Source organism: Neltuma alba, unplaced genomic scaffold (assembly GCF_004799145.2).
Source record: "Neltuma alba isolate B1F8T4 unplaced genomic scaffold, ASM479914v2 tig00010229_pilon, whole genome shotgun sequence".
Taxonomy (NCBI): domain Eukaryota; kingdom Viridiplantae; phylum Streptophyta; class Magnoliopsida; order Fabales; family Fabaceae; genus Neltuma; species Neltuma alba.
Genome location: NW_021635161.1, coordinates 942,003 through 969,780, shown reverse-complemented (window position 1 = coordinate 969,780; position 27,778 = coordinate 942,003). Strand labels below are relative to the sequence as shown.

Here is a 27,778-nt window from a genome sequence, read left to right as displayed (position 1 = left end):
GATTACCGGGTTCAGTTTGATGTTGGTTCCAAATTTAAAAAAGTATTTTTAAAATCCTAAAAGGCCACACAACTTTAATGTGACGAGTCAAGTATTATTTTGACAATGAAAACTTCTCAGCCGCTGGATAAAAATCTAGTAGATATTGTTGCTTGTCCAATATATAACCGTAAAACACAAAAGCTGGGGGCGCTAATTTTAGTTGCTGGCTAGATCGCTAAAGCTTTATTATCGAGATTGTGTTCGAAAGATTGGATTTGGAGACCTCCTCCTTAGCTTTAGTTTATTGATAATGATAGGGCTGTTTAGTTTTACATACGGGCTAATACTATCTCTAGTTCTAATAATAAAAACTAGTTAAATAATTTGAGAAGATTAAGAAAAGAAGTTGAATTAGTTATTTGTAATAAATAGGTGCTGTTTTTTCTAAAATATCCTTACTAATTAAGTATATTAACTGGCTAGAATTATTATTGTTAGAAAAATTACCTTAAAAATATATAAATATGATGGACAAAATAAATTGGAGTCTTGTATTTATAACCAAAATAAAAATCAGATAAAATCTTATATTAAAAACTGGGAGTAGTAATTCCTAGATATAGGTCCAACGAAGATATCGCATGATCCACATTACTAAGGTGGACCCTGACATTATTGACGTGAATTTCACGTAGGAGTAAAGATTATAGCTATCTTTCTTAACGGATACTACTTTTAATTCTAATTATAAGAGTTAGTTGACTAATTTAAGAAGATTAAGAAAAGAAATTAAATTAGTTATTTGTAATAAATATGTATTGTCTTTTCTAAAATATCCTTACTAATCAACTATATTGGGTAGAACTACTATTGTTAGAAGGACTAATTTAAAAAAATATACATAAATACGAAAGACAAAGTATATTAGGATCTTATATTTAGGATTAAAATAAAAATCAAACAAAATCTTATATTAAGGTCCGGAGGTAGTATTAGTTTGCCATATTTAGTACTCCTCCGGTCCTTAATATAAGACCCATTTAACTAATTTGATTAGATTAAGGAAGTTAGGTAAGTTAGTTAATTATAAAAAAGTGACACATTTTTCCTAAAATACCATAGCCATCTTTCTTAATACCCCTCCTCTCTTTATATTTAATTATGGTTGAAGGAGTATCCACAGGGGTAATTTAGAGAAAATTGATAAATATGAGGAATGGGTCTTATATTTAGGACCAAAAACTAACTCAAGAATTGGGTCCTATATTAAGGATTGGAGGAGTATTAGTTTGCCATATTTTCCTTCAGTAAAAAAAAAAAACGGCTCTAAACCATGTGAAATTCACTCAGGTCAAAAAAAGAAAAAAAAACCATGTGAAATTCACGTCGATAATGTGAGGGTCCACCTTAGTAACATGTGAATCATGCGATATCTTCGTTGGATGTGACATCATCACGTAAAACGAAAAAAGATTGATGACTGGACGGGTGATCCACAAATTCATGGGTTACTTCCCAGTTTAATAATTATTTAGGTAAAAATAAAATTATGATTTTAAAAATAATTTTATAGTATATAAAAAAAAATTTATGTCAATTTATGTTAAATTTTTTTAAAGTACTTTTTTATTTAACCAAACATCCTCTAATTAAAATTACCAATCTTCTTTTTGAATGTGTCACATATATAAAGATCTAACCAAAAATAATTTTAAAAAAAGATTTTGTGATGTAAAGACTAAGGAAATGAGGTCATAATATAAGATTCTAAGAGAGAATTATAATAAGATAAAAAAATGACTATAAAAAAGTATGAACTAGAAGTTGACATTTTCTGTAATGAAATTTATCATTATAAACTGTTTAATTATTATTAAAAAATTTTAATAATTATGTTTCTTTCGATTGCAATTCTCCCAAATTATAATTCGGCACACAGTTATTAAGTGGGCTTATGGCCACATGGACTCAATATTTTACCTGCCATGAAAATTGAAAACAGCCCACAGATCGAATTTTGGTTTGGAACAAATGGGTGCAAAAGCTTCGGACTGGCTGAGCCGAATGTTAACCATTACGACTTTAAACCAAGACTTGATCTGAATCAAGGGGGAAAACAGTTTTAAAAAAAAAAAAAAGCATAGAAAGAGAAAATTTTAAGCTATATGTATTTATTTGGCAAAAAAATTTTTCCTAATATCTAGATTAATAGGAAAAAAATCTCCTTCGTTCATTTTTTCCTCCTTATTTGCTATGCTGTATATAGTAGAGAACAAAGTGGTAGGGGTGGGATTTGAGCCACACTACCTTTTGATCATTTAAGCCAATAAAAAAGAATTAATTCACAGGTGAGAAATTATTTAAAAAAAAATGTGTCATTTGGGCCAGTTGCTTATGGTGGCCTATTGCCGGCAAAAGGCTAAACTTTTATTTTTTTTTTAAACAAAATAGGTGTTTTTGTCATTTCTTTTAAATTTCAAAATTTTAATTTGAGAATAACTTCTCTCGCTATCATTTCTAACCCTTAGCTTCCTAAATTGGGATATTCTTATTTCAAGCTTAGTTATCTGTCATTTTCCCTATACAAAACCCTACCCAATGAAAACCTGGTGCATTTGGCGGCCAATTTGCTGCTATATGCACACACACAGTAAATATACTTTCTCTTTTTATGTTTTCTGTAACTTCCTCATCTGTGTGCGTGTTTTTTTGACCCATGGAAACAAGCCGAAGGTAAAGATGAACGCAGTATTATTATACCACCAAACTCCATCTTCCAAATATATATATATATATATATATATATTTTAATGCATATCATCGAAGCCAAAATATCGAAGCAGTAGAATCCCTCGCAAAAGCCACACAATAAAGCTACTTTAACACGTAATTCAAGGGAGCTAACCCACCAAACTCTAATCATGTCATGTATGATGGACATATCCTAATACCAGTTAAAACTAATTAAAAATAAACATCTAGAAATCCCATATTTTTAAAAAAATGCATGACAGTACTCAAATATTCAAATAAAACATTCTACTTCTTCTTCTTCTCTGAAGTGTTTGAAAACCTCCAAAATTATTTAAAAAAATGTATTTTCACTTGACTTCGTAAAATTATTGCTACAAAAACTAATCCAAACACCTCCATATCTATAATACTTTTCCGATTTTAAATATAAAACTCATTTGTAGTATAGTTTATATTATAAAAAGGATACTGCTCCGGTCCTTATTATAAGACCCCATTTAACTTTTTATTTGGTCCTAATTATAAGACCCCAATCCATTTGTTCTCTTATATTTATGTATTTTTTTTCAAGATAATCCTTCTAATAATAATAGTTTTAGCCAATATACTTAATTAGCAAGGATATTTTAGGAATGACAACACTTATTTATTATAAATAACCAACTTAACTTACTTCCTTAATCTCCTCAAATAAGTCAATTGGATCTTATAATTAGGACCGGAGGAGTATTATATTTAGGATCGGAACAGTATTAAATGTATATGTTCATGAAAGGAAGATAAAGACGCAGGATACATCATAGTAAGAAGATCATGTGCTTTTCTGTTTTGGTTTTTGTCCACTGATTGGGACATGAACGCTACAAAGGAAAGAGGCATCCCACCTTCCTTCTAGGAACGAAAGGGGGGGGGGGGAAACTACTACTCAAGAGAGGAGTGTGTGTGTGTGTGTATATATGTATATAGTATTCAGAGGTTAGAAGGTTGGTAGTGTTAAAGTCAAAGTCAAGCACTAGACACATAATTAATGAACTTGGGGAGCAAGCAAAAACTTTAAAAGAAAGGCAGAATACCAAATATATCCTGCTCTTTATCTTCCTAGCTTTTATATATATATAAATATATATATATATATATATCTATATATATAACAGCGCATCCTTCTTCCTCTTGCATTGTAATGAACTCATAAAGCAATACAACTTTCCTGTGTGTGAGCCACCATGTTCTGCTGCTTCACGGCCAAATCATCATCAGCATCAGCTTCGTCTCCTTCTTCCTCATCGAAGCGCAGAAAAGAAGATGAAAGCAGTAAGGGGCATGCGGTGGAAGCAGGTTCTTTAACGCTGAGAGACACGCAGATTCAGAAATCTGAAGCTCCCATTGTTGTTTCTTACTTCCCTCTTAATTCTCAACCTTCTCGCTTATAGCTGCTCTCTCTCTCTCTCTCTCTCTCTCTATATATATATATAGCCCTCTCATCATCTCCACCCAATCTGATCTCTTTCTGACATGATCAAAGAAGACGTTGACGATCATCGCTATGAATCTATGACCTTCATGGGAGAAAGTTTATCTTCCTTCTTTTTTGTTGCTCTGTCATAATTAATTCTGTGAATTAAAGTGATGAATTAATCGCTTCTCTTTGTATCTGTGATTTTCTCTCTGTTCTTACGGTAAATAATTATTTTGCTTTTAGTTTCTGCAGACAGAAATATGGATGAAAGCTTATATACAGATGATTATATATATATGAGCTTGTAAAATTTCAATAAAAATATTAGTCCACAGCAATGATATCTTACATGTTAATTTTGATACTACATAACTTGAGGTTAATTTATTGAATAACCATTCAAGTCTTCGAGAGCTAATTAACCGACAGATTTCACTTTTTTGATTCTAAAATATCTTTGTTTTACTTTTAAAATATTCATTTAACTATATACACAAATATATATAAATTAATTGAATATATATATAACTATTTCCATCCCAATTTCTTATGCATATCCCTAATAATTTGGTCACATGCCCATTTCATGCACCTGCGCTCCATAGGATCAGGACAGCATCCTTGAGTCGAATAGTATTATTTATGCTATAATCATTTTTTTAAATTAAATAACGTGATCCTTGGGGTCAGTAATTACGTCTAGCAAGTAGCATCGATAAATGAATATAATACTAGTAATTCTAAAATGATGCACCAACTGTTTTTTCTTTTGAGAAAAATTACGATCATAATATTGCCATGGACACAAAGCATGTGGATGTCTATTTCAAATGTCCTGTCATATTTTTGATTTTTTTCAAGGTTAGTATTATTATAACTTGAATATGACTCTTCTTGTGATTTTTTTTTATAGCATGAAATATAAATTATGATTCATTAGTTTAGAATTAATTATTTTATGATTCCATTGACTTATACTCTCATCCTGGTCAAAAAAATTGAGCTATGCTCTCATGCCTATCTCACTCGAGGAATAAAATAAACAAAAGTATTTCTATTATTTTTATTCTCTCTCTTTCTTGTTGATTTATCCCTCTCTGTTTTTTTTTTAAAAATTGTTTTACTCGTACTATTTTACAACAATATAGGAGTCAGAAATTGATGTAGGGTCCAAATTTCGTTCAACCCAAAATTAAAATTTCATCATTATCGTTAATAATACATTTTTATGAAATTGATATTCAATGATTAGTACTTTGTTTATATGGCTATCTAATTAGATTATATTACCTCTAGTTCTAATTATAAGAGCTAGTTAACTAATTTGACGAGATTAAAGAAAGAAGCTAAACTAGTATTTGTAATAAATATGTGTTATTTTTCCTAAAATATTCTTACTAACAAGTATATTGGTTAGAGCTACCGTTGTTAGAATGACTACCTTGAAAAAAATACATAAATATGAGAGACAAAATGAATTGGACTCTTATATTCAGGATCAAAATAAAAGTCAAATAAGATCGTATATTAAAGACCAGAGATAGTATTTGAGTATCATTGGTACTAATTAAAAGTAATTTTTTCAAAGACAACTCGAACAAGAGATCTCATAATTAAATGGTCAAAACCTTTTTTATTATAAGAATTTGATAAATATTAAAAAAAAAACTACAGCTCACATGAACCTAATTAAAAATTAGGCGAAACTATAACATCTTAATAAAAAGAAAAAACTACGAAGAACCCATTAAAAATCAAGCGAAATCATAGATATTTGATAATTAATTTTTTCAAAAACACTCTAATTAAAGTATATATTAAACTATGCTAAACAATTCCCCCTACATGTATTGTTCATAAAATATGAGTGGCTATTCTATGGTATTAATTTATTTTTAAGATAATATTTATAGTTTAAAATATATGACACGTAGTATCTATGTCTTTTCCAATTCTATCCTTTCTTCATTTATTTCTAGTTTGATAATGCTTTATGAAATTGAGCTTTTTTTTTTTTAACTCAGTAATTGTATTGTGTCATTGGCTTGTTTTAATTTAAAGATGACACTTCTAAGTATTTATCTTTTTTTTTTTAATAACTTAGAGTATTCTCGAGTTATTTTGGATTCAAGACTTATCTGTGGGCCGAAAACATTAAAATTAAAGCTCTCCTAGTCCTTTTTCTTATGGGAATGAGACCATTATTATCTCAGCAAACAACTTATATGGTAAACTTGTTGATAAGTCACTTTGAGTTTGAGATTATCTCTATCAGATCAAAAGTGTTAAGATTAAAATCATTCTAATAAGTGCACTTCTCGAGATTTGAATTTGTGTTCTCTTTCTTACAAAGACGAAACCGCTTACTATCTTAATTAACAATTTGTTGGTAAATATTTATCTTCTTAAAAGATGAAAGTATGATGTCTTTTAATAATATTAAAGATATAAATCGTTACTTATTCAAAAATATGAATAAATTATGCTTTGTCCTGAGTAGTGTATGGGATTGGGGAGGTACTCTGAAGAATAAATTTATGATTTGTAGTGTGATTTGCTGGTTTGTGTTCTTATATTATCTTTGATTGATTGATTTTAAAAATAAAAAAAAATTCATGTGCAAACGAGAGATTAAATATTATAGACAATCATATACTAAAAGGGTGTTTGGCAAAACCAAAACCACGATTTCAGAATCATTTTTCCACAAAACGAGGTAACCTCCTCTATATATTTACTTCGTAATCTGTAAAAGCACTTCTAAAACCATGGTTTGGCTTCTATCCAAACACCCCCAAGTAAAACTACTTTTAAGAATTACATGAATACAGTAAGAAGAAAAATTATACATAAAAAAAAGACTTTTTTGCCAAGTGATAAATGAGATATGAAAGATAGAGCTAGAGAGCCCAAGAAAAATTCATCACCACAACGAATGTGAAGAGAAGGCTTCGAATTAGGGGTCAGGTCATAGTACAAGAGTTATTAATCCGATAAAATGCAGGTCGAAGATACTTAATAATTTTCAAGTTTTTTTTAAAAATATGAAATTACAAGTTCAATCCTACATGAATAGGATGGATTCATTTTCTTGGGTGAGGAATATTTAAAAAGCAAAAAAAAAAAAAAAAGTCTGCTGCAGCCGCCGCATATGGTTTGCATTCGGCGTCCCCTTGCTCTGTATAGGTCCCTGAAGGTCGTGATGACCTGCATCTCCATCTCTTAGTCAAAATACTCCAAATTCTGCCACCTGTCACGGACGAGGCCAAATCTGTACATTTACTGACAACTGGCGTATAACAATTGGTTAGCATATAAATGAGGCTCCGTCCCACCCAAAAACCCGACCCGATCATCAATTAGGGAAAAGGCATAACGTCCCTCCAAAATCCCCAAAAGCAACTTTGCCTTCTCCCTCCCTCCAAATTCCATCCCAGTCAAGCTTCGTGGGCCGTGGATACCGTTTGTCCCTTTTTTCCCTCCTTCTCAACTCGTCCTCTTCTTTTTCATCAGCTCATATATGAGAATCCAATTCCCAGTATCTTCCTAATCTCTCTACAGCTCTACATTATGGCTCTTGTTCCCAAGTTTGCATCTTTCTCTTCTTCTCTGTACAGTTCACCTCATTCCAGAAACGCCCACGCTTCGAACCTACCACCCAATTGTTCATTTAACTGCAATCTCTCTACTTCGCCTTTCACTGAGAAGCATTCCATCGAGAAGTACCAAAGGGACCAATGGATTTACGAGAACCAATTGGGGCAAACTCTGTCCTGCCCTCTCCCATCCTCTTCGGGATCCATCAGGGAGGACGAGATTGCCCTGCAGCTCCCGGAGCTGAACAAGTTGCTTCAGGTGCTTAGAGAGAAGAGGGAAAGTGAAGGGAAGTGCGGCGGCGGAGGTGACGGTTCTCCCAAGGGGAATGTGTTCTTGGTCGGAACTGGGCCGGGGATCCTGAGCTCTTGACGTTGAAGGCGGTTAGGATTATAAAGAATGCTGATTTGTTGTTGTATGATAGATTGGTGTCGAATGATGTGTTGGATTTGGTTGGTCCTGATGCTAAGCTTCTCTATGTGGGCAAAACTGCGGGGTACCACAGCAGAACCCAGGTAAAATAAATAAAAAGGATTATCTTTGTTGTGAATTTCAGTGGAATATTGGGTTTTATTAGGGAACCGCACACTCGTATCACATACTATACAATACTTCAAATTACCCTTGATGACTTCATAATTCGTCATGTTCTGAGATTGGTTTTATGTTGTGTTTTATACCTGTGTTGTCGTCTGTAGTTCTTAGCAAGTGGCTGAGTCTCTGCGGGAATTTCCTTGTGGATTTGGATTTTTTGGCATTTCCTTCATTGCTATAGAGCCATTCCATGCCTTAATGTCAGTGAAAGTTAATTTGTTTTCTTCTGGTAAACTTTTTGGCAGGAGGAAATACATGAGCTTCTTCTGAGTTTTGCAGAAGCTGGAGCTACTGTTGTGAGACTAAAAGGAGGTGATCCATTGGTGAGTTTTCACTTGGGAGGGTCTTGAGTGACATTTTCGCCCCACTAACTTAATGAATTGACCCTTTTGTGATTTCTGTTGCGAACTGTGGAATCTTTTAAATACTTACTATTGGGCATTTTTAGGTGTTTGGGAGAGGTGGGGAAGAAATGGATTTTCTGCAACAGCAAGGTATTCATGTGAAAGTTATTCCAGGTATGCAACAGTTGCAATTTCTTATGAAGTGTTGGTTAGCTCCTCCGCTGTTGCATGTATAGTAGCTTACACGAAGAATGATACAAAGACATTGTAGAAATGATTTGTAATTATGACATGAAACCTATATCTACTTTTATGTATTTTCATTTTGTATGTCCGTCTGAGTCTTATATTGAGGATTATATTTGTAATATCTAAAATGTTCCGGAAAGATGATAACCGTCATGGTTTTATATCTTGGCTACAATACGTCTCATTGTTTTTAAATAGAGAACAAGAAAGTGTTACTTTTTGCCACTATATACAGTTTAAACATGTGAATGTCCTGAAATAACACAAGACCTAATGACCTATATGTAAAATATTTATGTGCACGTGTGCGAAAAAGTACTATACAAAGCATGAAGCACAATTTCTGTTACACTCATTCATCTTGTACGAGATGTGCGTGGATCTGTGGGTTCTATGAGTGTTTTCAATAGGAGAAGACATGGTGATCCTGAAATAATCAGTGTTCTCATTGCTTCAGGTATAACTGCAGCATCGGGGATTGCAGCAGAGCTGGGGATTCCATTGACTCACCGTGGCATTTCAATGAGCGTGAGGTTTCTCACAGGACATTCAAGGAAAGGTGGAACAGATCCTCTATTTGTAGCAGAAAACGCAGCTGATCCTGATTCGACCTTGGTTGTTTATATGGGCTTGTCAACCCTACCTTCACTGGCCAAGAAGTTAATGGATCATGGTCTATCCCCTCAGACCCCAGCTGCAGCCATTGAGCGAGGGACCACACCCCAACAACGCACAGTGAGTATTATTAATATCGTTGTTCTATTCATTGCCAATACCTGCTTTCTTCGTTCTACTTTGACTGTATGATCACTTATTGATTCAATTCTTTAATCAGGAGTTCACTTACTCCAGGTGATCATTTTGTTTCTAAGTCAACTTTCTGCATAATGGATGCTTTAAGGCTGAGCTTTTCGGGTAATCAGTTTTAACAACTGATTTTACTATTTGCAATAATGCAGGTTTTTTCAGAACTGAAGGACCTTGCTGAGAAAATTTCATCTGCTCAACTAGTGTCGCCAACACTTATCATAATTGGAAAAGTAGTGGCGCTATCACCATTTTGGTCAATTTCTTCAAAAGAAGAATCATGCTTGCTTGAGGCATGATGGGCATTATTGATGCAGTCTGAGAAGGCGACGACTTCTAACTGTGAAGTGTGATGGGCATTATTAATGTAATCTGAGCAACTTGTGAGAAGGCGACTCCTCAATTTGAAGATGTTGATACAATTATGGGAAGTGGAAGAACCAGGCAGGCAAAAACTTCCGGGGGTATTGGTGTCCTTGCTGCTTCCTATTTAAGCAGAAGTGGGTCTTAACAGCAAAATCTGGTACTACAAGTTGGAGCTTGGAATGGATATTTGCCACCTCAAAATCTCAAGCACTGAGGAGAAATTTTTTGTCTCATTTCTCATTCATGACAAATTACAATAGAAGAATCAAACAGGTTCTGCGGTCACTAAATTATGTCATTAGCCTCATTGTTTTGTGACTCTGATTTGATTTATTCAACTTTTCTTTGCTGCTATGCTGAATCTTATGGTCTATAACCATGCCCATGTTCATTAAACATTTTGGGGCTAGTTGTATTTATTTCACAAATACATTATCACATCAAAATGCCAAAATCAAGCTATTTGACAAGTTGGAACGGTCCCCCCCTCCCCCCCCAAAACAAAAAAAGGGGGGCGATTTGGCAATGCTTCAACTTATACCAATTAACTAGACGCACTTGTACGTTGGTTTTGAAAAAACGAGCGCTATTCATAATTTGTGATTAGTACAGCTTGTTATAAATATTATATATATTGATATATTAATTATTATTCATGGCTGGTGCCTGGTGATGTGTTTATGAAAATTTTTTTTCCCCACTGCTCAAACCTAAATTTACAGATTTGAAACTACACATTTTAATTCTTTCATTTAATCTGTACAAATTATTACTAGAGTTGAAACTGAACACAAGATTGTTTGTGGCGAGACTTCTAGCACCCTTTACGAGCTTTTGGCATAAAAAATTAAGGAATGATAATTTAGTATGTTTAAGGAATGACGTGAGTGCACCTGCGGTGAGAGTTTCCCAACAAATCTCCCAAGTTGCTTTCCAAAAATAATAGGACCAACCAAAACTAGAGCCAACTCCCGTGTCAGGAGCATCCACTATTTCTGTCGAGTAATCAGCCCAGAGCCTATGACGTTGAGTTATATGAAGGAAGGTGCATGTGAATCATTGCACATGCACTCTGGGACAGGATATTTGGTGACATCCCTTTGAGCCTTGCTTGTTCTGAGTTCAGGCTGCCCTAATGAGTCTTTGTGCAATTCCTTGATGATTCTGTTGAACTCTGCTTCTGGGAGAGAAGAATTCATAAAGTAATGAAGCATTTGTCTTTTGTTTGGGGTTATGTATTTCTTGTGCCCTGCATAAGCTCGGTGGCCCTGCAAATTATTGTTCCATTTGGATTATATATACGAAGTAACTAAGTTAGAGGGTGAATGAACCACTATGAAGCATACCTGAAGTGCGTGGCCCATGTTTCCTCCATGAGAAGGCATGAAAACATCACTCTTATCAGAGACTATGTAATCTATGGCAGCCATTAGAGAAGCCTTGTTTCTGAAAGGCTCTAGTTCTCCTGGCAAGGCGAGATCTTCTTTATTGTAAAAGTGTGGAAACTCTCTAATTATAGGAAGCAATGCTTCTTTTCCACCCAGCGGTTGCCCTCCAGCCCAGTAAATTCTCGCGCTTTTTGAAGCTCCTAGAGCTTTCAGCAGCCTATAAATACGACCCAATAGTTCATTAGAGGAAGTTATATGGTTTTCTCTTAGACTTGAACACGCACGCACGCCCCTACCTGGAAACCTCCATGGCATTCAAGGGACAGAGGCCGGCCAGTTTCCTCTGATGATAAGTCATGTTTGATCTTGCAGTTAAGAGCTGTGGGCGCTGCATCCTTTCATTGTAGATAATCTCATCATACTGTGGCTGGAGACCTGGCAGGCATCCTGTTCTCACCCACACATCCTTTTCCATCCTCAGATGCAGAGCTATGTAGGGTCCATTTCTCCTCATTCTCTCTGCAATCTTGTTCCCAATTTCCTCCACTGGTTTTGCAAACTTTAGTGCGTGAAAAGCAACCTGAGCCCCCCAAAAAAAAAAAAATTACTTTGAAGCTCAATCGTGTTGGAAATAGTTTCATCAATTTGCCACTGTTAGTGTATGGATTCAATGCAGTTTGTCAAATTTTAGTTCAATCATGTTGGAAATAGTTTCATTATTTGAGTCGAATCATCATTTGGTTCACCAAGTGGAATTATGTCTGTTTGAAGCTCAAACCAGATGACAATTTAGTGACGGAGTGGATCAAAAACAAAAGGTGGAGATTGAATTGAAAACACACAAACTGTATTGAATCTAAATCCTCTAAAATTCAAGAAAGAGTTGAATGAAATTACTTCAAACTAAAAGGGTCAAATTGATGAATTAAAGAAAGAAGCGCAATACCTTGCATCGAAGTTTCTGAAGATCGGGAGGAAGATCCTTGGACAGCCTAGAATCCAAGCCACGTAAGAGCAAAACACCTTCTCTTTTGAGCTGTTGAGAGAGGACAACAAAATCATATTATTACCACACTTTACTGGGAGAAACCTAAGTTTTCCTTAGTTATCAGTGGACAAAGCTTATGAATCAACCACAAATGGAATTGCACCCAATAAGCACACATGGGGGTTGAAAGTTGATCAAAGTTCTTGTCTAAAACATTAGATTTATAACCATGTCATTGCCTATGTCATCGACAAATGTGATCAAATAATAGTGTTTCCTTGTAAATATTTTGTTGCTTCATGGATTTCCACTAAAATTTTATTTTAGTTTATTCTTTTTAAATTTAACATCTTATAAATGAGTCTCAATTATTTTAAATATTTTTAATTTGATCATTGTCGTTGAGCCTTTTAGCTCTTATTCGATCCTACCACAGATGATATTCTGAAAGTGAAAATGAAATCACTGACTCTACAAAATTTTATGGCCTCAAATGGACATTTAAAGGTAAAGACCTAATTAATTTTTTAATACTCTTCTGACTCAAGTATAAGTTATGCAAATAAAACTAAACTAGAAAAGAGCATGTAAAAAGTCAAAATAGAAACCAAATGAAGCTCATCTTGCCTCCAAATCAAATGGTTCTGTTCCCTCCTACTTTGTGTACATTTGGAGGGGACAGGAACAAAAGATCATAGAAGATCAAACCTATTTAATTGGAGCATAGAAGGGGACATTTAAAGAACAAAAGCAGAACACATTTCATACCCTTTTGAGATACCGAGAACGGATCCAAGCAGGAGTGACATGAAGAGGAGGGCTTCCCTCCACAGGCCTTGTCATGAGGTGCGTTGAAGGCAATGCTGATACCACTCTCACTTCGTCCCTAAGAACTCTCTTGAAGTGTTCCAAATCAAATATTTCCCCAAATTCACTGCAACCAAATCAATATTAAACTTTTCAGTAAACATTCATTAAGTCTTTAGATCGTTCCCAGCTTCCATTGCCCAGCCAAAAACTTAACCTTCGTTGAAAGTTTAATCACTGCTCAACCATATTTAGATACTTATCTTCATTTCATTTCCAACTTGTTAATTAATGTGGTGTTTCTGGAGAAAATTTTTGGAAGTCTGAACTTGTGGGTCTGTCATGTTTACCTTTCGTCGCCCCAAATGACGTTGACCTGCAAAATAGGTACAACCAAAGCGGCCCCAAGAATTCTAGCAATTACAACAGCATCCACAATCTGATTCCTCTGTTGATTCAGTCCTCCAGCAACCACAACCATCAAATACTTTCTCTTTTCCTTCACAATCCTTTCACTTTCTCTTTTGAACTCTTTGTTGAAATCCAAACATGGCCTATACCCCAATCCATCTGGTTGTTTCCAAAACTCCGAATCCCCTGCTTCATCTTCTTCTTCTCTTCCATTCTCAGAGGAAAAAGCCTCAAGCTCGGATTTTGAGGCATGCCCATATGAGGAAATAGCACCAAGTTCGGATTTTAAATGATAACTACTGGAGATTGAAACATTTGGTAGAGTTATAGCACAAGGGTAGGGAGAAAAAGGGACGAACATGAGAATGCCAAGGAAGGAAAGGGAAAGGAGAGTGAAAAAACAGAGTAGTTTTGAGTGTCTGGCGAAGAAGCCATTAATGAAGAAGAAGGCATTATGGTTCCTTGAAGATTTCTTGGGAGAGTCAAGCAGAGATTGGAGAGATGATGAGGAAATGGGGTTGATGATCTGTGAGGGGACTGAGATGTAGGACAGCTGCTTGGGGGAGTTCTTCCTCTTCCACTTGGCCATTATTATTAATGTGAGGTTGATGGAATGAAATGAGTCTAGGAGGAGAGACAGAAAAGGGTCGTGTTTGGTTTTCCTCCCCCAGAAGCCATGGAGATCATTGCATTTGATTTGTCTTTTATAGAAGCTGTTTCCAACAGAGAGAGAGAGAGGGAGAGACGCAGAGCGGGAACACAAAGCGAGAAGATGACGTGTCTCCTGGTAATGGAAATAAGAGCTGGAATTTTCCTTTGTTTTTTTGAAAAAAAGTCTTTTGAGCTTGCTAGATACGCTTTTATCTAACAAGGAGGGTATCTAGTTGGATCCTGGGATCTCCTTGAATGAAAATGAAAAATTAATTTCGGGTCGGTTTGAGAGGAATTTTTTTAAAAAAAATTTCACATAAATTAAAATAAAATTTCTCTCATACTTAATTCAAATATCATAAAATTATGAAAAGTACTTTCATTGAAAAAAAATTCACATCAAGTTATATACTACTTCTGATCCTAGTTACAACAACTCATTTGTATAATTAGGATCGAAGATAATATATTATGTTAAGTTCTGTATACATGACTATATGCGGCTAGATAAATAAACAAGTTGATACATGTATTTTCCAAAAAATTATACTATTGAAAAGGGCACCTCGACCTTCAAAGTTTTATCTCATATGTCATCGGAAAAAAAGAAAAAGAAAAAAAGCTTTATCTCATAGTTAGGGACATGGAGTATAAAGTAGTATTTTCTATATTCTACAACTTATATTGATTTATAACAAGCTACGGAAAAACACAACATGATTTAGTATTTCGTAAAATGCACAGATACCTAATTAAAGTCACAAAATTTAGTCATATATTCATTTAAATCGATTGATTTAGCTAAACTAAACACTTAATTTAACGATGAACTAGTAGATTTTATTCATTACATAAAATTTAATGAGTAAATTACAGTGTTTATAATTTATAAACACTAAAAATTATTATATAATTTGTTTATACACACACAGATATGATATCATGTTGATCGTTAGATAAATAGTGATGTTTGGTAAAAATACAAACAAACAAAAGATAGGGGATGAGGGGCCGAGGATGCCGTGTCGTTGTGGTAAAAGCCAGCTGCCACCAACAATAAACGACATGTAACGGCCACGTCGCTTGCAATGCGCATGAGTGGAAGGTAAGAAATATTTATTTGACCGAAGGATGTTAGTAGCATGAGCCATCCTAATAAATCCTACCTCCTATTTTAAATATAAAAACTAATTAATTAATTTAAAAATATTAAACAAAATAAATTAATTTAGTTATTTGTAATAAATATGTATTATTTTTTTAAAATATATTTACTAATCAAGTGTATTAATTAGAACTATTATTATTAGAATAACTGTTTTGGAAAAAAATATATAAATATAAGAGACAAAGTGAATTGGAGTTTTATATTTAAAACTAAAATAAAATTTAAATAAAATCTCATATTAAGAATAGGAGGTAGTAGAAAACTACTTGTTACTTCAGATTACTAGAGTCTATTTGTTGAATTTAAGGGAAAAAATAAGTTGTCTATGTAAAAAGGATTTTAACTCATTCCATGAAAGTGGTTTTTTTTTTCTTTAAGTGTTGCTAGGTGTTACCAAATAGTGAAAATCAAATCATGATTTTAAAAATAATTTTATAATATATAAAATAAATATGTAAAATGAGTTTTATCTCAATTAATATAATAATATTTTTTAAAAAAATTCTTTTTTTGGTAAACAAAATACGCACAAAACTATAATGAGTGCTATGTTTGTAAAATTGTTAAATTTTTTACGTTAATTGTATATATGACCTGTAAAAAATTTTATCGAGTATTGAGGTCAATGATGGGGGGCCCACATGTGAGCTGTAGCCTCTTCGGACCACGCTGGCATACTTTGCCACGTGTCAAACAGTAACACAGCAATCGACGCCACATGAGACGTCTTTATCGGGTTATGGGCTTGTGGGCTCCACCCGCCTTTCGTTCATTCCAGAGGTACAAATGTATTGTACTAGTACCCCTGCCCGCCACCTTAATTAAACTGCGAAATGACATTACCGGCTAATTTGTGAATTTAATAGCAGTATTAACTAAACATTGTTAAGCCAAGAGAATGTTAAATAGAATTGTCTTTAATAGAAAAATATTTATATTTTAGCAAAAGAAAAAAAACCTAAACGTTATTAAGCCAGGATACAAAAAGAAAAAACAAAAGAAAAATCACCCCTCCAGATTAAAATTAAACAAAGAGAGATATAAAAAAAATTTAAAAGTTAAATTTCCATATTTACAAGTTTAAAATTGTAAAATAAATCGTTTCTATTTATTGAATTTTGGATATATTATTTTTGTGAATAAAACAACATCATCAACATTTTTGTTGATAATTATATTTACCCACTCAAGACCTGTTGATAAATACCAGTATTTCTCTAAAAAAAAGAATTGACAGGGAAAAGTCATAGATCCAAAAAGGAGTTGTATAATGTTAATGTAATCATTATGGTTGCTATGAAAGAAAAGAATATATAAAAGGTTGAAGTAAAAATATAAAACAGAAGAGAGAAAACGACGGAGATATAAAGAAGGAAAAAGAGAAAGACGATGTGGATGCGTATATTTCTTAGGAGCTAAGTGATAATGAAGTAGAAAATGATTTGGGTGGGGAAAGCATAAAGCAAATCGTAAGTGCATATCATTAAATATGACCCTAACCACAAATAATTACACAATTATATTTAGATGTTATAATAAAATTTAATTACCATATTAGAACAGTTAATCTCTGTTAAAAATTCTAAAGTGATAGTAATATTAACTAATCACATCAGACACTTATATTTAAAAGATTAATGGAGTCTACCAATATAAATTAGTCCGAGCAAAAGCAGTTAGATTTCACTTAAACAAAATCAATATAGTTCATATGTTTGAGTTTGTACATATCAAAAAAAAAAAAAAGACGAATTCCCTAAATTCCGGCTTGATAAAGTCTCAAGTCAAAATTGGTTGCAAACTTGTAATTAAATTGAAGGGCCTATTAAATGATACGAGTAGTTTAGATTTTGAGTTTGAGTTGTATGAATGCAAAAAATGCATTTGGGAGAGAGTTATGTCAAATAATCATATAAAAGAGCATATAGCCATTTTATGGAGCTTAATAATATGCTTTACGGTAAATGATTAGTTTAGGTCTCGAATTTCAGCAAATAATCATATATATATATATATATATATAAAGAATATGGTCATTTTATGGAGATTATTAATATGAATTCAGTTTCTGGTAAATTTAGCTCGAAATACATAGTGAAAGAAAAGTGATGAATGGTTCATCAGCAAATAGCAATAACGTCAAATAAAAGGAAAGTGTAATAACGATATTGAATAATTTCAGCACATATTTGCTTAGTTTCCAAGGGTACTTGGGGCCAAAAAGGACGATGACCACTTGAACTAACTCCATTAATTCACATAACTAATAAAAGATATTGAAACTTCCCATTAAACGTGTAGATTAAATAATGAATGAATATAAAGCACATGCAAAGGTACCAATAAGATTGTTCTAATATGGCAAGTCACTGTGGATTTTATCTGAGAGAGTGAACAAATTAATGTGTGGTCATATCACTTTTTTCTTCCTAAGATAACATAATAGTTGATTTTGAATGAAGTCACATATAAATCCTAGCCAGCTAGTTTCATAATTTATTATATAGATAGATAGATATTTCTCTTTGAGTATAATTCAAGAAAATTAGAATGTGCCCACAATTAATCCATAAATGTCCTTCAATGACAAACAAAAAAAGGTACATGTATACGAAAACATTTTACCTCACGTCCATCCTAGCTACCTCCATTTATTATTCATATTGAAATGAAAAATTAAAACGCCCATATGCATATAAATAAATAAATAATGATCCATATGTAAAAATATAAAACTTACATAATGCACGAATCATAAATAGTGCAATTTATTTTTCAGAGGCAGCATAACATATACAGGAAAACATGTCTAATATTTTTGTAGCTAAGGACATACCTTTTTTCCTTATATTACCATTATGAATGTTCTTGAACTTTGTAACGAGCCAAGTACATTGAATGATTCTAAAGACATGCTTTGAAATTAAAAAAGGTTGTGTTCTTTTATTTCATCTTTCTAAGATTTTTGCTGATGACTGAATCATAGAAATGAAATGACAAACACACAATCATGTATATGTAGGATAATCATGGGTCTTATTGCTAAACGATACATCCTCTAACATGAACATAAGGATTAGTTATGGAGTCCTAGGCTTAAAAGTTTCTTTCTAAGTCCACCACGTGGGATATATATGTAAAATAAGTAAGAAAAAGGGCGTGCTAAGGCTTGAATGTTAAGCGAGGCTTATTAAAACCTATCTCCTTTTCTCTTTCCATCTATCGGTCTGGTTTTGAGAATTTGAAAAGAAACAAGAGTTGGTAGTTGAAGGATAAGGATTTTAATATTCACCCCTTGCAAACCCCGTTTCGCTGTTCTTGTGTCGATTAAATTTTGATATGCCATCTGTGCTTGTTTGGAGGATAAGGATATATAGTAAACCTCCAATTCTTAATATAAGACATAATCAATTAATTTGAGTAAATCAAAGATGTTAGTTAAATTAATTAATATGATTTTTTTCCTAAAACACCCTGAACATTTTTTTTATTTCTTTCCTCCCTCTTCTACTTGATTATTATTGGGAAAATATTAATGAAATTAATTTTAAAAAAATTGATAAACTTGTGAAGTATGTCTTATATAGAGAACTAACATTAACTCTTTAATCAAATTCTATATTAAGGACCGAAGGAGTATCAATTACTCTCAAAATTAGAAAGTATTAGGGAAAATAAATATACAAGTGTACGTACTTAGATTCTCATTCTCAATGTTAGTTCTTAGAGTTTAATCATATTTAAAAGTTGTTTCTGGAATACGTATCATCTAGGTTAGCCTTTTCAAGTGCGTCATTCCGTTTGATGCAACAAATAATGTGATGTGATAACAAAAATCTTGGATTAAAAGCCCACAACGCATGTTGAATCATATTTGATACATACAACCTACTGCAATTAATGGGTCAATCCTCCCCCTACTTTAGATGTACGTTAGGGTTCAGAAAGCATCCAATTTAATATCACAAATATATATGTGTGTGTGTATTTATGCTTATCGGCCCTTATTTTTCATTGGTAAATACACTCTTTCCGAATCTTATTATAAAGATCTTTTAGCTATTTTACATTTGTCAAATAAGAAAATTAGTTAAAAATGATTAAGCGTATAAAAACATGTTATTTTTTGAAACTACCTTAATTAATAAAGTCGAGATGGGAGAAGCAATAAGAATGAGTGGTAAAGAAAGGGAATTTTTAACAATGTTTTATCAATTTTTTCAAAGAAGCTCGCACTAAAATTTACAAAGATGAATCTTATCTATAAAACAGGAGTGAGTAGTGTGACGTTATTTTGAGAAATGTAGCCAGGAGGAGTGCGTGGAATACTATTGAAAGCATGAAAGTGAAGGGGGTAATTAGGATGCATGCATTATTATTGGCAAGAAGAAAAAGAAGAGAGACAGTACAGTGGGGTTTATTGTTGTGGAAGAGGATAAGAAGAAGCTAAGAGAGGAGATGATTGGCTGCTTCATGAGAAACCAAACACAACGTTTAAAGAGAGAATAATGCCTTTAACGTAGGAAACATTGCCATGTTTGTGTCATGTGATCATTGTCCCTCTTCCATGTGCTTTTCTTGCCCATTCAATAATCCAACTTCAAACCCTTCCCTCTCCCCTCGCATCCTTCCCTGTTTTTCTCTCCCACTGACTTTGCTTTTATATGTTGTCTTTCATCATACGTACATTCCTTCCATTATTACACACTTCATAATTCCTCCATAAGACTTTCCTTTTTGTTGCAACTTCAGTTTCTCATATTTTGAGTCCTAAGCAACCAGCATTAGCCCATTATTGATGCTCCTTTTAATACATTCATTTTTCAATATTATCGGTTGGATAAAACTTAAGTCAAGTTCTTTATATTTTTCTAAGCCTTTTCTACTCAGCCTAATCACTAATTAATGGTAACCCACATTATTGAAGGTTTAGCTTACAATATAATAAATCGTATATTTATTTATAGTGAGTGTAATATGATCTTTCTTCATGTTAATGCCTTTTTAGTTGTTATATTGCTTTGAGGATTTTATTTCAGAGTGAGGAAATTTCTATATTGGTTTCACAAGTACCTCTTTTTTTTTTAGTCGCAACAGACAGGTCTATTTTAGGACATCATTTTAGCTTTTTGCATGTGAAATCACTTTCAGTGTTTTATATATATTGAACGCTAAAAATAAAACTGTCTATTTTAATAATGATTCTGTACCGTCAATGGGATTACTGATCAAGGAATCGCCGTAATGGAGAATTTTGATTCTCAATTTTTCTCTAAAATTGATAATATTAATTTTGAGAGGAGATAAAATGCCAAATATGTTAATTAATGTCAGAGAATCAGCTGAATAAATGATTTCATGTGTTTTTTTTTATCTGTCTTAAAAGGTTCATTTCCATATAGCTTAGAGATATTTACACACACCAATGATCTCATACCCTAGAAGTCACGGGTACGATTGTCAATACATGTTCTCATATTTCAAAAAAGGGATATTTGCACGCTTTTCGGCCAAGAGAGTGGGCATATGTGGGCCTAACTAATAAAATACTGTTGATTGGTTGTTGTGGCAAGATAAGCCCAGATCAATGGCCCAAAATATGATCGGCTTGCCAAAATTACTCTTTTGAGCTTCACTGAACGTGTACTAAGTACCCACACGTGCGTGTAATTAATCCAAGATTTCATGATACATACTCTCTATTCAAGATTTCATGATAGATACTCTCTATTCTATCTTTATTATAAATATCTAATACTCCTGCGGTCCTAAATATAAGACCCTTATAGCGGTCTTAAATATAAGACCCTTATCCTGTATAAGGGTCTTATATTTAAGACTGGAAGAGTAGCAATTTTACATGAATTAATGAACTTGGTTAAAAGTAGTTATTTCTTGTTAAATACTACCTCCGGTCTTTAATATAAGAGCTAGTTGACTGATCTGAGTAGATTAAGAAAGTTTGTTAAGATAGTTATTGGTAACAGATAAATTAAATTCTTTAAAATACCCTTGTTAATCATGCGTATTAACTAGAACTATAATTTAATAAAATCTTTAACATATGCAACTACTAGAAGAACTACTTTAAAAAAATAATTAAATATGAGAGACAAAGTAAGTTAGATTTTTATATTTAACACTAAATTAAAAATCAAACTAGCTTTCATATTATAAACTTCTTATACTAAGAAGGTAGTATCAAAATTACCCTCAATTATTAATAACAGGAGTTTTATTAATTAGTCAACAAATTTTATAGTTAGGGATATTAGATATAAAAAAAATAATACTTTAGGCAAAATATGTTATATTATGAAGGGTTAAAGTGTAAATTTACTTCGAAGCTAGGCATCTGAAAATTCTTTTAGATGTAAATTTGCCTTAAAAGCTTAATACCATGATAATACTGCCTCTTACTGTTAAAAAATTAACATTAATTATTAAAATAATAACTTTCAGTATTAATATTTTTAACGGAGCAATTTAAGACTGATGGAAGTAATATTCCATTGGTCATCACACGGTCCGCACATGGCTATGCAATCTAATTTACTGAGAAAAGCACATGTTTATTTATTTTGAGACGTGGGAACTAGGTAACACATGGTAGTGATGATAATGAAGCGAAGGCCTGAGATGATTAAAATTAACGGAGGAGGAACATCTTGAGCCAATATGCAGAATACTTGAGATATCTTTTCATGTTGCTGTAATCCACGTACGTTAATCCAAATCGAAACGTGTAACCATGTTCCCACTCAAAGTTGTCTGAGAATGCCCACGCATAGTACCCTTTCACATTCACCCCTTCTCTGAAATCAAGATATATGCTTGCTCAATTTTCAGTATATGATGAACAAGAATTTATATATATTATATAGCAACGTAAAATTCCAATAATTTCACTTACTTTATAGCTTGAAGAAGATTTTTGAGATGGCTATCATGATATCTAATTCTTATGCTATCCTTGATGGCTTCTTTAATTGGTTTTGATGATGCATAATTTCCTTCAGCAACTCCTGTGTTCCACATTTAACACCAAAAAAGAGATATCAAAGAAGCACTGATGAAACAGTATTTGCCTTTTAGTTATTACTCCATTCTTTATTTAGTTACGTACGTACCATTTTCATGGATATAAATAGGTGGGTTGTTGTATTTGAGCTTCATATAAATCATCAGCTGATAAAGTCCCTTGGGAGAAACATAGAGCCAGCTCAATGCAGTCTACAAAACACAAAACAACTCTCCATTCTTTAACATCTATGAACAAATACGAGTTTCATGTGTCAATTAGGATCTTCTCTAAAAGAGGAAGAACAAAAAAGAAAGAAAGAAACGGGCAACTCGGTGCACAAAACTGTAAAGTCTAGGGAAGGATAGATGTATGCAGCCTTACTCCCACCAACGGAGGGGCTGTTTTCAAAATTTGAATCTGTGACCTCCAGGTCACATGACAGAAACCTTATCGTTGCTCTAAGGTTCATCCTCTTTTATTAGGATATTCCCTAATTGTTCAAAAGTTCATATAAATCGAGAGACATAACATAACACCGTGACAAGTCCCACCAGTCAAATGAGGCTCACCACCATGTTTTTCTCCAATATAATCACATAGGTTGCACCTAGTTGAAGAAGATCCATGTACGTGAATGTGTATCTTGAGACTTAAGAAAGAAAGAAAAAACATACCGGGATACCAACAGCGACCCCATTTCTTGTAGCTACAATAGTTGGAACAAAAATGAAGTGATGATTATATGTGTTAGTACATTGACTTTTGATGATATATATATATACACACACACACATATACGGCAAGATGTGTGTGTGTGTGAATTGGTTTCCTTACTTGACAAAGTGACTTGCATATCAGACGTGAGACTCTTGTTAACAGCGGTAGCAGAGGCAGAGAGAGAATGTTGTGCAAATTGTGTAGTATAATAGTTCATGCCAAGAAAATCATAAGATCCTTTCAACATTTCTGACTCTGCCTTTGAGAATTTTGGGAGCCTATCTCCCACTATAGATTTCATGTTCCTGGGATAATCTCCATGTGTGACAGGGTCACCGTGCCTGCACACAACCATTTGCTTCAAAGATCAATTGCACATTAATTATTTCCCTTGATTTATTCAATTTTTTACATTTAAAAACAAGATCATCATTAACCAAACTAATAATAATGTGTTAATCACTTGCCATGCCATGTAAAATTCCAAAGCTCGATTTGCAGCCATACGATCCGCCATAGATTTGGATTTTGGCTTAAACCAATGAGTAACTAATGTGATTCCGATTTTCCCCTTTTGAGTAGCCTATAATAATGATAATAATAAACAATTCAATAATTTTGTTGATAAAATACAGGGAAAGTAGTGTATCAACATGGTGATAATAAGGAACCTGATACTTGGTTCTGTAGAGTTTAACAGCAACGGCATGAGCAAGAAGGAGATTGTGGGAGGCCAAGTAGGGCTCGGTGGCAGAGTTTCCGGCGGTGCAGTTTCCGACGTATTTAGAACACCGGCCCGGTGCCTTGGTGCCAACATTGTAGCCACTGGCTATGAACACATAGGGTTCATTGAAAGTAACCCAAGTTTTGACCCTATCTCCAAATGTTTTGAAGCAGAAGTCCGCGAACGCTTGGAAGTCATCCCTAAAATATCATTAATCAATTTGACGAGTCAATATTTTTGCATATGATTCCATGACTTTGATAATGAACTTCAAATTTTGAATATCGTCTAATATTTTCTAGACGATATACTCATTTGAATAACCAGTAAAGAGAGTACACAAGGCATTATACCTAATACATACATACACATATATATATATATAAATGAGTCAAAAATAATATTAATAATTTGAAATTAACTAAAAAATAGGCTGACCATTTGCTAGGAGTTCATTTATGACATTGTTGTAGAATTGGACACCCAGTTCATTCACTTTTCCCCTGCCCTCTGCACAAATAAAAACAAAGTAATAATTATTACTTTGACGAACAATATATATGCATCATGAACGTATTATAATATATTTCCGCCTTTTTTTTTTCATGTCATCACTTTATTTTTCAAAATTATCTTACCATCGTTTAATTAAAAAGAAAAAAAAAAATAAAACTCACCAGGGAAAATTCTGGGCCAAGAGATGGAGAATCTAAAGGAGTCCAGCCCAATTTTTTTCATGAGATGTATGTCAGTCTGCAATAGGGAAAAATGGTAATTTATGTATATAAAATAAATATACAAAACAGAGTTTGTGAATATTTGATAAAATAGCTGATTAATTATCCAACAGGAAATAAATAAATAAAATTGATGAGCTCAGATTGATAAGAGCACCTTGTAGTGATGATAGAAATCGACCGCCACGTCGGCATTACTATGATCCACAATCTTTTCTGCTCATTATTGCACACCAAATTAAAAATTAATCTCCGTGAAGTTTAACTATTTAATTAATTGAGGCTTTGATGATTAATGACAGAGAATGAGAGAGATTCATCACATCCACATATATAAGATTATTAAATAATAAATTCAAATTCGATCCTTTAATGACTTTGTTCAATTTTTCTAATGACTAGATTTTTTTTCCTGCGTGGTTCTCAAAACGGATGATACTATCTAGCACGAGGGATCATATAATTCATTTTAAAAATTGAAAAAAAAAATTTTAAAAGTTTGAAAAAATAAATAGCGTGATTAAATGTAGCGTGAATAATGATAAAGAGGATTATTTAACAAAAAGAAAAACAAAAAGGAAGGGACAAGGGCATCGAACTTTTGGTCTTTTCTTTCCACCCAAAGGAAAATACATTTTATTATAAAAAAATAATAAGTAGATTTTATATTTAAAATTGGAGGTGGTACATACAAATTCAACTTCAGTTTATGCAACAAGACCCGGCACAATTCCTAAAAAATTCTAAAGCCAGAGACACAAGGCCCAAAAGAGAGAGATAACAGAAAAAAGATCCTGACAAGGAGATGGCAAAATAAATTTATTGAATATATATATATGTATATAGATTTTATATGAATATATTATTTCTAGCGGAAAAAAAAAAGAAATATACTAAAATATAAAATCGAAAAGTCCGAAAGAGATAGAGAGAGACCTGGGTGCTGCTTGGTGAAGGTGTCCCAAATGCTGGGTCCCTTTCCATCAATATTAGCTGCTCCTTCGTTCTGTGACAAAAAAGGGCCCCCCGGGGGGGGGGAGGAGGGGAACTTATCAGTCGAGAACCCAGAATCTTCATCACAATTAATTTGCTGATCTCGAAAGCAAATGATATTATTATGTGTGAATCATTAGCAGAAATGAAGGAATGAAGCACATATGTATATCACCTGATAAGAAGATGAACCAGCTCCGAAGATGAACCAGCTCCGAAGACAAATCGTGAGGAAAAAGGCTTCTGTTGAACGGAACCGAGTAGCGGCCGGGCTTTGCAGAGCCACCAACAGCCGCTGCGACGGTAGCCGCGGTGGCCACCGCTGACACAACAGGAGGAAACCTCCACCTGCCATTCTCATATCCCTCCCCCTCTGCTATACTTACTGCCTTTCACTTTCTCACTGCTCACACTGCGGAGCTCATCATCTGCTTTCTCTATATTTATAAGGGAAAATTTCACTGTAGGACCGTAAAAAACAATAATTTCAAAGAGCCCTCAAAACTTTCTGAAACTTCACTACAGGATAAGGGGGCAAACTGATATTAATTCCACAAAGAAAATGACGCTATTGCCCCTCATAATACTTATTGCAGGGTGACATGTAAATGGATTAATTTCAGTTGTAAATAAAGGTATGTATGTTGCAAATTGACTAGTCCCACTTGCAAATGAGTTCTCTCACACTTATTCACTCACAGGCACCTTTTTCAGGTGAATGAGGTGATAAGTAAATGGACTAATTCTAATTGTAAATAAATGTATGTATGTTGCAAATTGACTAATTCCACTTGCAAATGGCACGCTCCCACACTTGTTCACTCACGGAGACCTTTTTCAGGTGAAGGAAGTGACATGTAAATGGACTAATTCCAATTGTAAATAAATATATATATGTTGCAAATTGTCTAGTTTCACTTACAAATGGGCTGTCCCACACTTATTCACTCAGACACATTCTTCAGGTGAAAAAGGTAATATGTAAATGGACTAATTTTAATTGTAAATATATTTATGCATGTTGTAAATTATCTAACCTCACTTGCAAATGGGTTCTCCCATACTTGTTCACATGAGGGGCAATAGGGTCATTTTCTTTGTGGAATTAATATCAGTTTGCCCCTTTGGTTCTGCAGTGAAATTTCAGAAAGTTTTGAGGGCTCTTTAAAATTAATTGTCTTCTGCGGTCCTACAGTGAAATTTGCCCTATTTATAATGAATAATCGCACACGTGGCATTAAAATAAACGCGAGAGGGAAAATAATTGGGGGGAAGCCAAATTTAATAATTGTATAGCATTTCGTAAACCCTGTGGCACGTCTCACTCTGTCCTGTATGAAATTTGGACTTAATGGGACAAACATCATTTATAATTTATACAAAATGTGATTTGTGAACATTTTTAAATATTATATGAAATAAGTAGTTGCTCCACGCAAGGCCTGATTTTGAAATTAACCTGAGCATGCTATTATGTATAATCTGGGTTAGTTGTTCAGTGTACTGTGTCTGGTCATTGATTTAAGAGTCAATTTATTAATGTGGAAATATTAAAGAAAAGGTTAAGATGCAAATATATCATAAAATTTTTTTACTCATAAGTATTAAGTATCTTGAAAATTTCTTTTAGCAGGTTTACTTTAAAAATTTAAAATTGTAACAATATTATCATGGGAAAACTAATTTAGAAGTCCTCGTAGTTTTCATTGGTTTTGATTTAAGTCCTTAAACTTTTTTTTCTTTTTATTGAGTCATTAAACTTTCAACTGTCAAATCTGTTAGCCCTTGCCGTTAAATAAGGATTAACTCTGTTGAAAATTTCCGTTTAAAGTACAGCGATACAACTCCGAAACATCTCCCTCACCATTCAGCTTGACCTTGTTTGGTGCATCTTGATGCTTGAGTCATCCCTTGCCCAGGCGACACAATGAGGGTCACCCACAAAAGTTTTCTAACAACATCCCCATACTCATTAGTTCCTGCAACTGTGACTCGGCCCTTTCACTGCAACTCGACCCTACCAT

General features: G+C 33.4%; 2 protein-coding genes and 1 pseudogene across 2 annotated transcripts; 1 reads left to right on the top strand and 2 right to left on the bottom strand.

Annotated features, from left to right (window-relative positions):
- The first annotated feature begins 7,660 nt into the window (after positions 1 to 7,660).
- On the top strand, positions 7,661 to 10,122 carry LOC114754998 (siroheme synthase-like). Its single transcript, XM_028943869.1, is given in 6 exon segments — positions 7,661 to 8,138; positions 8,141 to 8,301; positions 8,626 to 8,703; positions 8,829 to 8,898; positions 9,431 to 9,708; positions 9,933 to 10,122. Coding segments are annotated over 6 exon segments (1,110 nt in total). The 5' UTR covers positions 7,661 to 7,762; the 3' UTR covers positions 10,080 to 10,122.
- A 739-nt stretch (positions 10,123 to 10,861) lies between these two features.
- On the bottom strand, positions 10,862 to 14,409 carry LOC114754997 (O-fucosyltransferase 20). The gene is made up of 6 exons (XM_028943868.1): positions 13,680 to 14,409; positions 13,291 to 13,456; positions 12,481 to 12,570; positions 11,831 to 12,114; positions 11,493 to 11,751; positions 10,862 to 11,414 (listed from the first exon to the last, which is right to left on the bottom strand). The coding sequence occupies exons 1-6, from the start codon at positions 14,327 to 14,329 to the stop codon at positions 11,178 to 11,180; spliced, it is 1,686 nt and encodes a 561-aa protein (XP_028799701.1). The 5' UTR covers positions 14,330 to 14,409; the 3' UTR covers positions 10,862 to 11,177.
- Positions 14,410 to 22,002: 7,593 nt separating this feature from the next.
- Positions 22,003 to 27,778, bottom strand: LOC114755057 (vicianin hydrolase-like; annotated as a pseudogene).